The sequence below is a fragment of the Mauremys reevesii genome, linkage group 26 (assembly GCF_016161935.1).
Source record: "Mauremys reevesii isolate NIE-2019 linkage group 26, ASM1616193v1, whole genome shotgun sequence".
Classification (NCBI taxonomy): domain Eukaryota; kingdom Metazoa; phylum Chordata; order Testudines; family Geoemydidae; genus Mauremys; species Mauremys reevesii.
The window spans coordinates 15,268,178-15,281,958 of record NC_052648.1 but is presented as its reverse complement, the minus strand read 5'-3'; the positions used below and the strand labels follow the sequence as shown (position 1 = coordinate 15,281,958).

Below are 13,781 nucleotides of genomic sequence, written 5' to 3'. Positions count from 1 at the left end.
CCCCTGTGCGATGAAGGGAATATGACCCCCAATTTACAGATGGGAGCTTGAGGCACACAGAGATTAAGGTTTAAAAATATCCACTAATTTTGGGTGCCTGATCTGAGATGCTTAGGACCTGATTTTCCAGAGTTATATAGCATTATATAGCACTTTATCCGTGCCATGGACATCAGCTGAACCTGTGAGTGCCCATGTCTGTAAGTCAGACCCCCAGGGTCTCAAGCTAGACACCTGAAAAATGGAGAACATACAATTAGTGACCACCTGTGAAAAGTGGGGCTCCCACAAACAAAAAGTTTTCTTCTGTACACAGACTTGATTCATGCCTTGAGCAACATCCATTCTATACCCTGAATGCAGCTGGGGATCTTATGGAAAAAGTAGTACCTGATTCCATAACTATAGACTGTACCATATCATAATGCATACAATAAGGGGACTGAATTAAGGTTGTACAGGCACTGGCTATACCGTGCCATTGATGAATTTGTAGAGCATGTGAATGATTAGGCTGGCCCAGAAGACGTGCAGCAACTGCAGAACCATCAGGAGAGCATTCATGAAATAGTAGCCGAAGAAGGGCTGGTATTGCTCCATGGAACTATACAATGAAGTATACAGCACCCTGCAATATAGCAAGAGACAAACTCAGTCAAGAACAGGCATGAGATCTAAGCAGCAACAGCAACAGGGCTGGTCCACACTAAGAAGCGGGGTCGAACTAGGGTACGCAAATTCAGCTACGTGAATAGCGTAGCTGAATTCGATGTACCCTAGTTCGAACTACTCACCCGTCCAGACGCCGCGGAATCGAAGTCCGCGGCTCCAAGGTCGACTCCGCCACCGCCATTTGCAGTGGTGGAGTACCGGAGTCGACCGCGGCGCTTCCGGAGTTCGAACTATCGCGTCCAGATTAGACGCGATAGTTCGAACTCCGAGAAGTCGAACTCACCGCGTCAACCTGGCTCGTAAGTGTAGACTAGCCCTCAGAGTGTTCAGTTCCAGGTCTGGGTGGAAGTTCAGGTCAGTTTTGTTGTGCCAGTTGTGGTCTGTACACTGGATGAATGTCTTAAATTGTCCAAAGCAAATGAAAGGTAACAGACAATTAGGTCACCCTGACATATGAAACTATTTATAAAATAAGCAAAAGTTGAAGAAGATACAAAGTCTGATAAAAATTAATGCACTTCTTAGATTCTACTGCCAAAAGGGACAATTATGATCATCTAGTGCATAGGAAGGCCATAGAACCTCACTCAGTAAATCCTGTATCACATCCATAACTGAAGCATGCGCCTCAGAGAGCCCTCCACTCTTGAGTTAAAGACTTTCAGTCATGAAAAATCTATCAACTCTCTAGGCAATTTGTTCCAATGGTTAATTATCACTTAAATATTGGTACCTTATTTCCAGTTCGAATTTGTCTACCTTCAACTTCCAGCCACTGGATATCATTACACCTTGATCTGTGAGATTTAAGAGCCCTTTGCTATCAGAAATCTTTTCCCCATGTAGGCAATTGTAGACTGTGCTCAAGTCATCTCTTAATTTCATTCTTAATAAAACAAATAGATTGAGCTTCTTAAAACTCTTACTGTAAGGCAGATTTTCCAGACCTTGAATCATTCTTGTGACTCTTTTCTGAACTCTTTCAAATTCTTCAATATCTTTTTGAAGTGAGGACACCAGAACTGGATAGAATATTCCAGGAATGGTCCCATCAATGTTGTATGCAGAAGCAATACCACCTCCCTAATACCTGATATTCCTATTCATACATCACATTGGCCCTCTTACTCACAGCCAAGGGAGTTTAAGACAAAAGACATAATTAGGAGTTTTCAAGGCTCTTAGAAAGGGTAGGAAATTACTGTAGCAACAAACCGAGATGCTGTGAAAATTACAGGAAGTGTCCAGAGATACTGGATGTATGTTTTACTTGGTTAATTTTAATGGGACAAGATTGCTAACCTTTCATGAACATTGATTTTTCTGGTGGTCACTTAGGACTAGTTCCACAACAGGACATAGGTGCTGAAACATCTTATTTTTAGGTACCCTGCGGCCCAGTGGAACTGGGCACCCAATACAAGGTATGAGGAGAATTAGGCACCTAAGAAAGGGGGACACAGAAGACAGCAAGCTGAGTGGAGATCTACCTAAATTAGCCAGGAGGAAATCCCAGAGAGGGGTGTGACCTAAATCCCACCCTTAAAGGTAGTTAGGTGCCTAACTCTGGGCTGGAGGGAGGTGCTTTGCTTGGGGCCCACAACCATGAACCTTCTCCTGGAATTAGGAGCCTAAACCAGGTCAGTTCTCTCTCTCCAAAAGCCACAAGAAGAGAGAGACTGTTACCCCTACTCCCCTTATAGCCAACAGCCCAGTGATTAGGGCAGTCATCTGGGATATGGGAGACCTGTTTTCAAACATCTGCTCTGCCTTATTTGGAGCAGGGACTGTAATTTGGGTATCCCATCTCCTGACCACCAGGCTATTGGTGCTTCAGGTGTGGTTCTGTATCAAACTCTTCTGTTGAAGTTGTGTTTATACAAACAAACAAGGGACTAGAGCTTGGGGCTCCAACATGTCAGTAATAATGGAGAAAAGTCAGAAGTGTTCAATAAATATTCCTGCTCTGTATTTGAGGGGGAAATGGTGTAGTCATGTCATATGATGAAGATGAAAACTTTCGATTTCAGTGGTAACACAGGTGGATATTAAACAGCAGGTACTAAACTTAAACATTTTTAAATTGGATAACTTATATCCAAGAGTTTTATAAGAGCTGGCCGAGGAGCTTATTGGCCTATTAATGTTGATTTTCAGTAAGTTATGGAACACTGGAGAAGTTCCAGAGACTGGAAGAAACCTAATGTTGTGCCAAAATTTAACGAGAGTAAATGGGATGACCTGGGTAATTATAAGCCTGTCAGTCAGAAATCAGTCCTGGGCAAGATGATGGAGAGGCTTGGGACTCATTAATAGAAAATTAAAGGAATGTAATACAACTAATGTCAATTAACATGGTTTTATGGAGAATAGATCCTGTCAGACTAACTTGATATAATTTATTATGAGATTACAAGTTTGGTTGATAGTGTTGAAAGAGACTTCTGTAATGTATTTGAGTTGGCATCATGTGATATTTGATTAAGAAATAGAATGATACAAAATTAACATAGCACACATTAAATGGACTACAAACTGGCTCATTGACATAGCTAAAAGTGTAACTAAGTGGGGAATCATTATCAACTGGGTTATTTCTAGTGGGGACATGCAGGGATTGGTTTTTGGCCATGTGCTATTTAACACTTTCCTCAATAGCCTGTAATAAAACATAAAATCCTCACTGATACAGTTTGTGGATGACACAAAAACTGGGGGAGTGGTAAATAATGAAGAGAGCAGATCACTGATTCAGTGTGATCAGGATCACTTGGGAAACTGGACCCAAACAAACAATATGCATTTTAATACAGCCAAATGTAAGTGCTGGGAACAAAGAATGTCGGCCACAGTTACCGGGGGCGGAATTCCATCCTGGGAAGCAGTGACTCTGAAAAGGATTTTGGAGTCATGGTTAAGGCTGAGAAAAATCAGATTTTTTTTTTTAAATTCACACTAGTTTCCCGAGTGAATGCTGGATTTTCATGGGATATGCACAGCCATTGAGGCCCTCCTGTATTGCTGCATTTTTTCCCCAATAGCGGGAAGGCAGAGTGGGCTTCCCCCTTCCCACCTCCATACTGAGGCTGTGCCTGCTCATGGGGGTTAGCAGGCCGATTCCATTGCAGAGGGGGGTGGGGAGATGGCAGGCCAATCCTGTCCTGGGGAGTAGCGGTGTGGGTCACTACATGGTGCTGGCCGGCTGGCTCAGCTCAGCGCTGGTCCAGCCAGCTGCTGCTTCCTGTCCAGTCAGAGCTGTAAACAGGGGATTTTGCATGGGAGTTGGGAAGGGAGGGGGAATTGTGTGGTGTCTTGGTGTTTGTTTGGGTTTGGGGATTTTTTGTTTTGTTTTGTTTTGTTTTTTTACCTTGACAGGACTTTAGGTGGGAAGACTATGATGGACACAGAGGCAGAAATGGCAGTGACCCAAGCAATGCAAGAGACAATGAAGAGGACCAGAAGTGGAAGCTGCGGCATGTACATGATCTTAGCGCAGGTACCTGAAAAGAGCTTTGTTTGTATGAAGTGCCACCTGATAGAGCTGATGTAAGAGAAGATCTGAAGTTTGGAGATGCAGGTGGTAACTATGGTTGAATTTTAAAGGGGATTCAGGGAGATGATGGCGGGATGGCAAGACAAGGCTGAAGGGAAATGTCAAGACTTGCAGATGCAAGCTGGACTGAAGAACTGTGAGGGGAGACTGCTGGGTGAGGAAAGGGGCCAGTGGAAGCCTGTCACTACAAGAACCAGGCAGAGGAAAAGACTGGCTAATGAAGGAGAAACAAAGCTCAGGAGCAGGTTTGCTGAGTTGGAGAATGAAGAAGGGGCACAGCAGCCGCTAACAGAAGGTGGGAGGGCCAGGAGGAAGGGAAGAGCGGCTAGCCCTACAAGAAGAGGGGAAGTGTCAATGGAGATAGCCAGAGTTTGGAGTCCCAGGAGGACAGAGGATGACTCACAGAAGATTGCAAATGAGAACAAAAGACAAGAGGACTTGCAGCCTGGAAGAACAGGAGGAAGGCTGGAGAATTGCATCATCACCAGGAAGAGGCAGGTCTATGTGACTGGGGACTCCCTACTAAGAAAAACTGGCAGGCCTGTCACCAGAGTGGATCCATAGAACAGAGGGGTGAGCTATCTGCCAGGAGCGAAGATACAGGATGTGGACCTGAGACTGAAGGGGGTCCTAATGGGAGCAGGAAAGAATTCACTGATTGGTAATCAATAGATGGCTCAGGTATAAGGAGGGCTTTGGGATGTTTGACCACTGGAAGACATTCATGGACAAACGACTGTTCTCATGGGATGGACTTCACCTGAATAGGGAGGGAAATAGACTTCTGGAATGGAGGTTGGCACAACTGATTAAAAGAGCTTTAAACTAGGAAAATGGGGGAGATGTTCATGTAATCTCCATGTCTGATTTTAACATTGAGAGGGAGGAAGATCAATTAGAGAGGATACAGCAATGGGTAGGAGAATGGACATCAAGAGGAAAGGTTGTGCTGATACCAATGACACTAGCAGTCAGGTAGGTGATACTGTCTGTAAAATGACTGTACCTAAATGGGTGAGGAGCTTGAGCGAAGTCAAGCAGCAACAACTAAGATATCTGTACGCCAGTGCACGGAGGCTGGGTAACAAAATAGAGGAATTAGAAGTACTGGTGCAGGAAGTGAAACCAGATATTAGAGGGATAATAGAAACACGGAGGAACAGTAGTTATGGCTGTAGCACAGGTACGGAAGGGTATGTGCTGTTCAGGAAAAACAGAATAAAAAGATAAAGGTGGTGGAGAAGCTCTGTATATTAATGAGATAGACTGTAAAAAAATTAGAAATGATGGAATGGATAAAACAGAGTCTGTTTGGGCCAAAATCACTTTGGTGGAAGAAAGCTACTAGAGGTACCCCTGGGCTGTGCTTGGGGTGTGCTACAGACCCCCAGGATCTGATCTGGATCTGGATAGAGACCGCTTTAATGTTTTTACTGAAATAAATACTACTGGGAATTGTGTGATTATGAGAGACTTTAATTTCCCAGATATAGATTGGAGGACAAGTGTTATTAATAATAGTAGGGCCCAGATATTTTTGGATGTGATAACTGACAGATTTCTTCACCAAATAGTCACTGAATCAACAATAGGGGATGCCATTTTAGATTTGGTATTGGTGAGTAGTAAGGAGCTCACAGAAGAACTGGGGCAACCTTGGTTCAAGTGATCATGGAGCTAATTCAATTTAAACTAAATAGAAGGATAAACAAAAATAGATCTGCAACTAGGGGCCTTGATTTTAATAAATTAAGGGAATTCTTACGGAATTGGACTGGACAGAAGAACTCAAGGATCTGAATGTGGAGGAGGCTTGGAATTACTTTAAGTCAAAGTAGCAGAAGCTAGCTATAGCCTGCATCCCAAGTAAGAAGAAAAAATTCATAGGGAAGGGTTGCAGACCAACCTGGATGAACAAGCATCTTAAACATGTGATTAAGAGAAAGCAGAAAGCCTACAAAGAATGGAAGATGAGATGGCTACCAACGAAAGCTACCTCTTGGAAGTCAGAAAGTGTAGGGAAAAAGTGAGAACTGCCATAAGCCAAGCAGAGTTGGACCTTGCAAAGGAGATTAAAACCAACAGCAAAATGTTCTATACTCATAAATAAAATGAAAACAAGGAAAGAAGAAGTGGGACTTCTAATCACTGAGGATGAGGTAGGGATTAGAGATAATCTAGGCATGGCCCAACACCTAAATGAAGGGAGGTTAATAGTGGAGTTCCTCAGGGATTGGCCTTGGAACCAATCTTATTTAACATGTTCATTAATGACCTTGGCACAAAAAGTGGGAGTGTGTGAATAAAATTAGCAGATGAATCAAAGTCAATGAAGAGGAGGACCAGAATATCATACAAGAAGATCTGAATGATCTTGTAAACTGGAGTAATAGAAATGTGATGAAATTTAATAGTGCAAAATGCAAGGTCATGCACTTAGGGACTAAAAGCAAGGATTTTTGCTATAAACTGGTGATGCATCAATTGGAAGGACAGAGGAGGAGAAAGACCTGGGTCTGTTGGCTGAACACAGGATGACTCTGAGCCCCCAGTGTGAAGCGGCCATGAAAAAGGCTAATGAAGTCCTAGGATGCATCAGCAAAGTATTTCCAGTAGAGACAGCGAAGTGTTAGTACCATTATACAAGGCACTGGTGAGACCTCATCTGGAATACGGTGTGCAATTCTGGTCTCCCATGTTTAAGGAGGATGAATTCAAACTGGAACAAGTGCAGAGAAGGGATACTAGGATGATCAGAAGAATGGAAAACCTACCTTATCAGACGAGACTCAAAGAGCTTGGCTTGTTTAGCCTAACCAAACAAAGGAAAGGGGGATAGCTCAGTGGTTTGAGCATTGGGCTGTTAAACCCAGGATTGAGAGTTCAATCCCTGAAGGGGCCATTTAGGGATTTGGGGCAAAAAATCTGTCTGGGGATTGGTCCTTCTTTGAGCAGGGGGTTGGACTAGATGACCTCCTGAAGTCCCTTCCAGCCCTGATATTCTATGAAAGTCTGAGGGGAGATATGATCACTCTATACAAATACATCAGAGGGATAAACACCCGAGAGTGAGAGGAGTTATTTAAATTAAGTGCCACTGTGGACACAAAAACAAATGGATATAAACTGGCCATCAACAAGTTTAGGCTTGAAATTAGATGAGGAAGATCAGAGGCTATGAGGGGATCCTGCCCTGGCTGCTGGGGGAAGCAGGGTAGGGGGATGGATCCCAGTCTCAGCTCCTTGGCATCTGGTGCTGTGGTGTCTCCCCCACCTGGATTAACCAATGTATTCAGATTGCAGCTCTGACCCTTAGGGTACGTCTACACTACCCGCCAGATCAGCAGGTAGTGATCGATCGGGGATCGATTTATCGCATCTAGTGTAGACGCAATAAAATTGATCCCCGATTGCGCTGCTGTCGACTCCGGAACTCCACCATGGCAAGAGGCGGAAGCGGAGTCGACGGGAGCAGCAGCAGCGGTTGACTCGCCGCCATCCTCACAGCCAGGTAACTCAACCTAAGATATGCCGACTTCAGCTACGCTATTCGTGTAGCTGAAGTTACATATCTTAGGTCCATCTCCCCCCCAAGTGTAGACCTAGCTTTGGTCTCTCCCCTATGCATTGTTCACTCCTGTCCACCCTGCTGCCTGATCTCTGATCTGGAAGAGCCTTCAGCCTATAGCCACACACAAGATCTTCTATACAGGATCATCTACCTCAGGTGTCCTTTCTCTGAGATGCCAGTATGAGAAACTCCAAAGTGGGAGAAATGCCAACGTTTCTTCCCAGCCCCAGGCACTCAGATTGTCTTATTCTGGACAAGTGTCTGGGAATAGAGCAGGATTTCTCAAACAGGGGTCACTGCTTGTGTAGGGAAAGCCCCTGGCGGGCCGGGCCGGTGTGTTTACCTGTCCCGTCCGCAGGTCCGGCCGATCGCAGCTCCCACTGGCTGTGGATCACTGCTCCGGGCCAATGGGAGCTGCTGGAAATGGCGGCCAGTAAATCCCTTGGCCTGCACCACTTCCAGCAGCTCCCATTGGCCCGGAGCAGCGATCCGCAGCCAGTGGGAGCTGCGATCGGCCGGACCTGCGGACGGGGCAGGTAAACACACCGGCCTGGCCCGCCAGGGGCTTTCCCTACACAAGCAGTTACCCCTGTTTGAGAAACCCTGGAATAGAGGGAGCAGAGGCTGCACCTGGAGATTCAGGGTTACATGTGTTTATTTATCAAAGGGAAAATAAATCATTTTTAAAATTATCCCAGATTCAATAGGGTCAGGACCCAGTGGGATCAACCTTGTCCCCCAACGAGCTTTGAACTATCTGATGGAAGCTGGACAAGCCAGGCAAGTCCCTGGTGACTCTGGAATGCTCCATGGAAGGCACGTTTGAAGAAAACCTGAAGAAACCTGCAGTAAAGCCAAGGCTCACCTGCATGGGAAAATGATGAGCCGAGTAACAAGGAAAACGAATGAGAAAGTTAAGAAGAGAAGGTCGCTTGCGGATCTCCAGTTCAAGTAATGAAGCAGCTTGGTTAGCTGGGGAGAGAAGAAACAAGCCATTATTGTCAACCAGTGTGTGATGGCACCATGAACACCCACACAGACAAGTGAGGCACAGTGCGACATTCAGCCCTCAAATCAATCTCAGAGGCCAAAGATGGGTCATAGGACTCTGTAGCAGGGTGGACCCCTGCTCCTGCCCTGAAGGGGTTAAAAACAGCCCTGGGAAGGGGCTGGGGCTGGAGAAAGCAGCTTTAGGCTGGGCTGATTGGGGAAGTGGCTGCAGCTGGGGCTATGCCCCAACCTGAGCCACAGGGCCTTGTAAGAAGGCCAGGGAAGCCAGAAGAAAGGGAGTCTCTCTCTGCATTCAGAGGGAGAAGGGCCTGGCTGCAGGGAGCTAGACAAGGTACCTCAAGTGGAGCAGGGCTGGGGAAAGGCAGAGGAGCTGGGGAGCTCCAGCCTGGAAAGCCCCAGGCTGCAGCCTAGCAGTGGGCCAACAGGTACTGTGGGTTGCAGAGGGCAACCTAGGGGTAGGCCAAGGCAGCAGGTCCAAACCCAACTTTGCCAGTGATGAGTAGACTGATACTGCAGTCTGCCCCAGGGCGTGGGGCTAGACAATGACTGGCAGTAGCCATATACTGAGGCAAGATGGGGATAGAGGCTGGGGGTTCCCTGGGGAGGGGAGACCCAGAGAGAAAGGGGTTACTGCCAGGGGGCAGCACCCCATGTAAAAGGGCACCGGGTCCAGTGAGGGGCACGGGGGCCAGAGGACAGGTGGATCACCAGCCTGCAGAGGGCACTCCAGCACTGGACAGAGCTAATTCCCAGGAATCACCAGCAGGAGGCGCCGCAGGGGTGAGTCGGCCTGTCTACAGACTCGAACTCCCCATTCAGACCTGCAGGCAGCACATCCTGGACAAGGTGGAAACCCTAAGTGAGTGCAGGAAATTACATTTCCTGAGAGAGGGGAGGAACTCTTTACATACTATGCCCGGAATTTTATGGATAAAGTACTTTCAGGTTTTTTCCAGAGAGTTTTTCCTGCTCCAGGGACAATGTTTATCTAGGTCTTTTCAGCAGCGAGAAACTGACTCTCACCTGCCTGATCTGCTTGTGTCTTCATTTACCCAAGGGCAAAATGAGTGTACAATGCTCTGAGATCAGAATGTCAGCATTTGCCCTCACTTTGCACAGGTCTCACTGGTGACACAAGGTGCCAGGCACGGAGAATCAGACCCAATAACAGTAATTCCTTCTATAGCTGCTACTTGTCTAGCAAAAGCACCAAATCATGAATCACCAAATGAGCTAGAGAAGTAGTAATATGTATCCATAAATTCTTTCAGTTGATAATTAACACAGACTTTATATGTCTATAACCTGTAAGCAGTCAGGCGGCTTTTGGTGGCATGCCTGCGGGAGGTCCGCTGGTAATGTGGATTCGGTGGCATGCCTGCGGGAGGTCTGCCGGTCCTGCGTCTTTGGCGTACCCACCACCAAATTGCCGCCAAAGCTGCGGGACCGGCGGACCTCCCGCAGAAACACTGCCGAAGGCAGCCTTACTGCCACCGTCATGGCGACCGGCAGGCCGGCCCCTGCAGTCTACCGCCCCAGGCATGTGCTTGGTGCGCTGGTGCCTGGAGCTGCCCCCGAATGCAGGTGACAGCCTGGTCATTTTAATTCTAATGCTTATAAGAGAGAACATGCCCAGGTTTGTAAACTGTGTGTCTAAACTACAGTGAGTCTACTGTATAATGTTTGCTTGGGATTGGACTACATGTTTACCCAGCTAACTAGAAACAAGTTTCAAGCTCTTGGTGATTGCTAGGTATTCTGAGACTTTTAACTGCATCCATGCAGTGTGCGTACACCCACTCTTTGCAGAGAGGGACTCAAGCCAGCATGCACAGTAAAAACAGAGGGAAACATTCCGAAGGCTGCACATCACCAAATTTCTCAGTGGCCACTGATTTTGGGCATCCAGCTTGTGACACCTGATTCTGATTTTCAGAGGTCATGAATGCCCACAGCCCCACCTGAAATCAATGGGAGCTGCAGGGGCTCAGAAACTCTGAAATTCAGGGGTTTAAAGTTAGGCACCCAAAAACTGGGGCATGCATAATCAGTGGTGACTTTGGAAAATTTGGGCCCAAGTATCTATATAATCTAATCAAATGTCACCGGAAGCTGTCACCACTCTTAAAAAGATAGTGACCGTAATTTGGAAGTTGTAGTAGAGATTCCATATTGAAGATTATGCTGAAGTTTACACTCAAAATCCCTCTATTTCACAATTTAATAAATAAATTCAATTTCTAAATTTGACATCATTGCTCATCGGAAGACAATTGAATCGTCTAGGTTATTTCTTTGGTGAAATACTCTTACTTTTCCAGAATGAAAGATGAGTTAGTTGGAAGTAGAGTCACTTGTGTTGCTAAGCACGTGTATAAGAGAGAGCAGGATCAGAACCTAACATTGTCCGACACAAGAGATTTCACCCAACACAAAATGCTGCTTAGAGTTCTTTTTAAAACTTCTCTTAGCATTTCTTTTTAGAGATAATAAAATAAAATGCAGGGGACTGGACTAGACGACCTCTTGAGGTCCCTTCCATCTTACAATTGTATGAAAATAAACCAAGAAAATGGAGACAGCATGGGAGGGATATTGCAATGTATCCACTACAGTGCAACAGGAGTACATGTTCTAAGAAAGGAAGCCAAAGTGCACAGCTATTTTATAACCAGTGAATAACCTACCTCTAGGAGAAAAGTGGAAGAAACATGGAGCAACATCACCAAAGACCCAATCCGGAGGTAATTGGCACAGTACGAGTAACTGATCAGGATGATGGTAGTTGCGTGGTGCACAATTTGTTCCTTAAAGTCCTGGAATAAGAAGACAGATTGAGTTCCCGTTTTGTGACAAACTGCAGGTAACAGCACAAGGGATACTGCTGCCTTTCCAGTATTTAGAAACTGTCTCTAGATAATCTAAACTCTCTCTAGATGTACTGGGATCTCACCTGGCTTCCCAGAACATGACATGCGTTCGATGCAGAAAAATGACTTTGAGAGTATGGGCGTGGCTACACTTGCAGCTGTAGAGTAGGTTGAGTTAAACCAGCCCTCGGAGACTGCAGCAGGGAAAGCACTGCAGTGTGTTCACACTGTCAGCTGCAAGCGCACTGGCGTGGCCACATTTGCAGCACTTGCAGAGGCACTGGGAGCGGTGCATTATGGACAGCTATCCCACAGAACACCTCTTCCCATTCTGGCGCTGTGGCTTGTGGGAAGAGGGCGGGGCATTCTGCGTCCTGTTCCAATGCCCTGTGATGCATCGCTTTGCATCCCAGCAAACCCTATGCTTCCGTCCACATTTGGCACTCTGTCTTCCCTTTCGGTCTGCGGGAATGGATACTGAACTGCTGAGGAATATGCTGATGGGTCTCACCAGCACATCACGAATTGCAGTCAAGTTATTCCTTAAGCTACAAACTGACAGTGAGGAGTCCGATGATCATAGAATCATAGAATCTCAGGGTTGGAAGGGACCTCAGGAGGTCATCTAGTCCAACCCCCTGCTCAAAGCAGGACCAAACCCAACTAAATCATCCCAGCCAGGGCTTTGTCAAGTCTGACCTTAGAAACCTCTAAGGAAGGAGATTCCACCACCTCCCTAGGTAACCCATTCCAGTTCTTCACCACCCTACTAGTGAAAAAGTTTTTCCTAATATCCAACCTAAACCTCCCCCTCTGCAACTTGAGACCATTACTCCTTGTTCTGTCATCTTCTACCACTGAGAACAGTCTAGATCCATCCTCTTTGGAACCCCCTTTCAGGTAGTTGAAAGCAGCTATCAAATCCCCCCTCATTCTTCTCTTCTGCAGGCTAAACAATCCCAGTTCCCTCAGCCTCTCCTCATAAGTCATGTGCTCCAGCCCCCTAATCATTTTTGTTGCCCTCCGCTGGACTCTCTCCAATTTATCCACATCCTTCTTGTAGTGTGGGGCCCAAAACTGGACACAGTACTCCAAATGAGGCCTCACCAGTGCTGAGTAGAGGAATGATCACATCCCTCGATCTGCTGGAAATGCCCCTACTTATACAACCCAAAATGCCATTAGCCTTCTTGGCAACAAGGGCACACTGTTGACTCATATTCAGCTTTTCGTCCACCGTAACCCCTAGGTCCCTTTCTGCAGAACTGCTGCCCAGCCATTCGGTCCCTAGTCTGTAGCAGTGCATGGGATTCTTCCATCCTAAGTGCAGGACTCTGCACTTGTCCTTGTTGAACCTCATCATATTTCTTTTGGCCCAATCCTCTAATTTGTCTAGGTCCCTCTGTATCCTATCCCTACCCTCCAGCGTATCAACCACTCCTCCCAGTTTAGTGTCATCTGCAAACTTGCTAAGGGTGCAGTCCACACCATCCTCCAGATCGTTAATGAAGATATTGAATAAAACCGGCCCCAGCACCGACCCTTGGGGCACTCCACTTGATACCGGCTGCCAACTAGACATGGAACCATTGATCACTACCCATTGAGCCCGACCATCTAGCCAGTTTTCTATCCACCTTACCGTCCATTCATCCAGCCCATACTTCTTTAACTTGCTGGCAAGAATACTGTGGGAGACTGTATCAAAAGCTTTGCTAAAGTCCAGAAATAGCACATCCACTGCTTTCCCCTCATCCACAGAGCCGGTTATCTCATCATAGAAGGCAATTAGATTAGTCAGGCATGACTTGCCCTTGGTGAATCCATGCTGACTGTTCCTGATCACTTTCCCCTCCTTTAAGTGGTTCACAATTGATTCCTTGAGGACCTGTTCCATGATTTTTCCAGGGACTGAGGTGAGACTGACTGGCCTGTAGTTCCCTGGATCTTCCTTCTTCCCTTTTTAAAAGATGATATCGACTCACAACGCATATGACACAAGATTGCTTGTGGCATTCATGGACATGCTCACCATCGTGGAATGCCACTTTTGGGCTTGGGAAACAAGCACTGAGTGGTGGGATCACATCGTCCTGCAAGTCTG

General features: G+C 46.3%; 1 protein-coding gene across 1 annotated transcript in view; it reads right to left on the bottom strand.

Annotated features, from left to right (window-relative positions):
• The window catches only part of LOC120391774 (ceramide synthase 4-like), a 67,674-nt gene that overhangs the window by 7,043 nt on the left and 46,850 nt on the right, over window positions 1-13,781 (bottom strand). The window contains exons 8-10 of the mRNA XM_039515850.1: window positions 11,495-11,623; window positions 8,662-8,768; window positions 475-628 (exon numbers count right to left, since the gene is read on the bottom strand). Coding sequence (XP_039371784.1) covers window positions 475-628; window positions 8,662-8,768; window positions 11,495-11,623 — 390 coding nt within the window. The remainder of the gene's footprint in view (window positions 1-474; window positions 629-8,661; window positions 8,769-11,494; window positions 11,624-13,781) is intronic.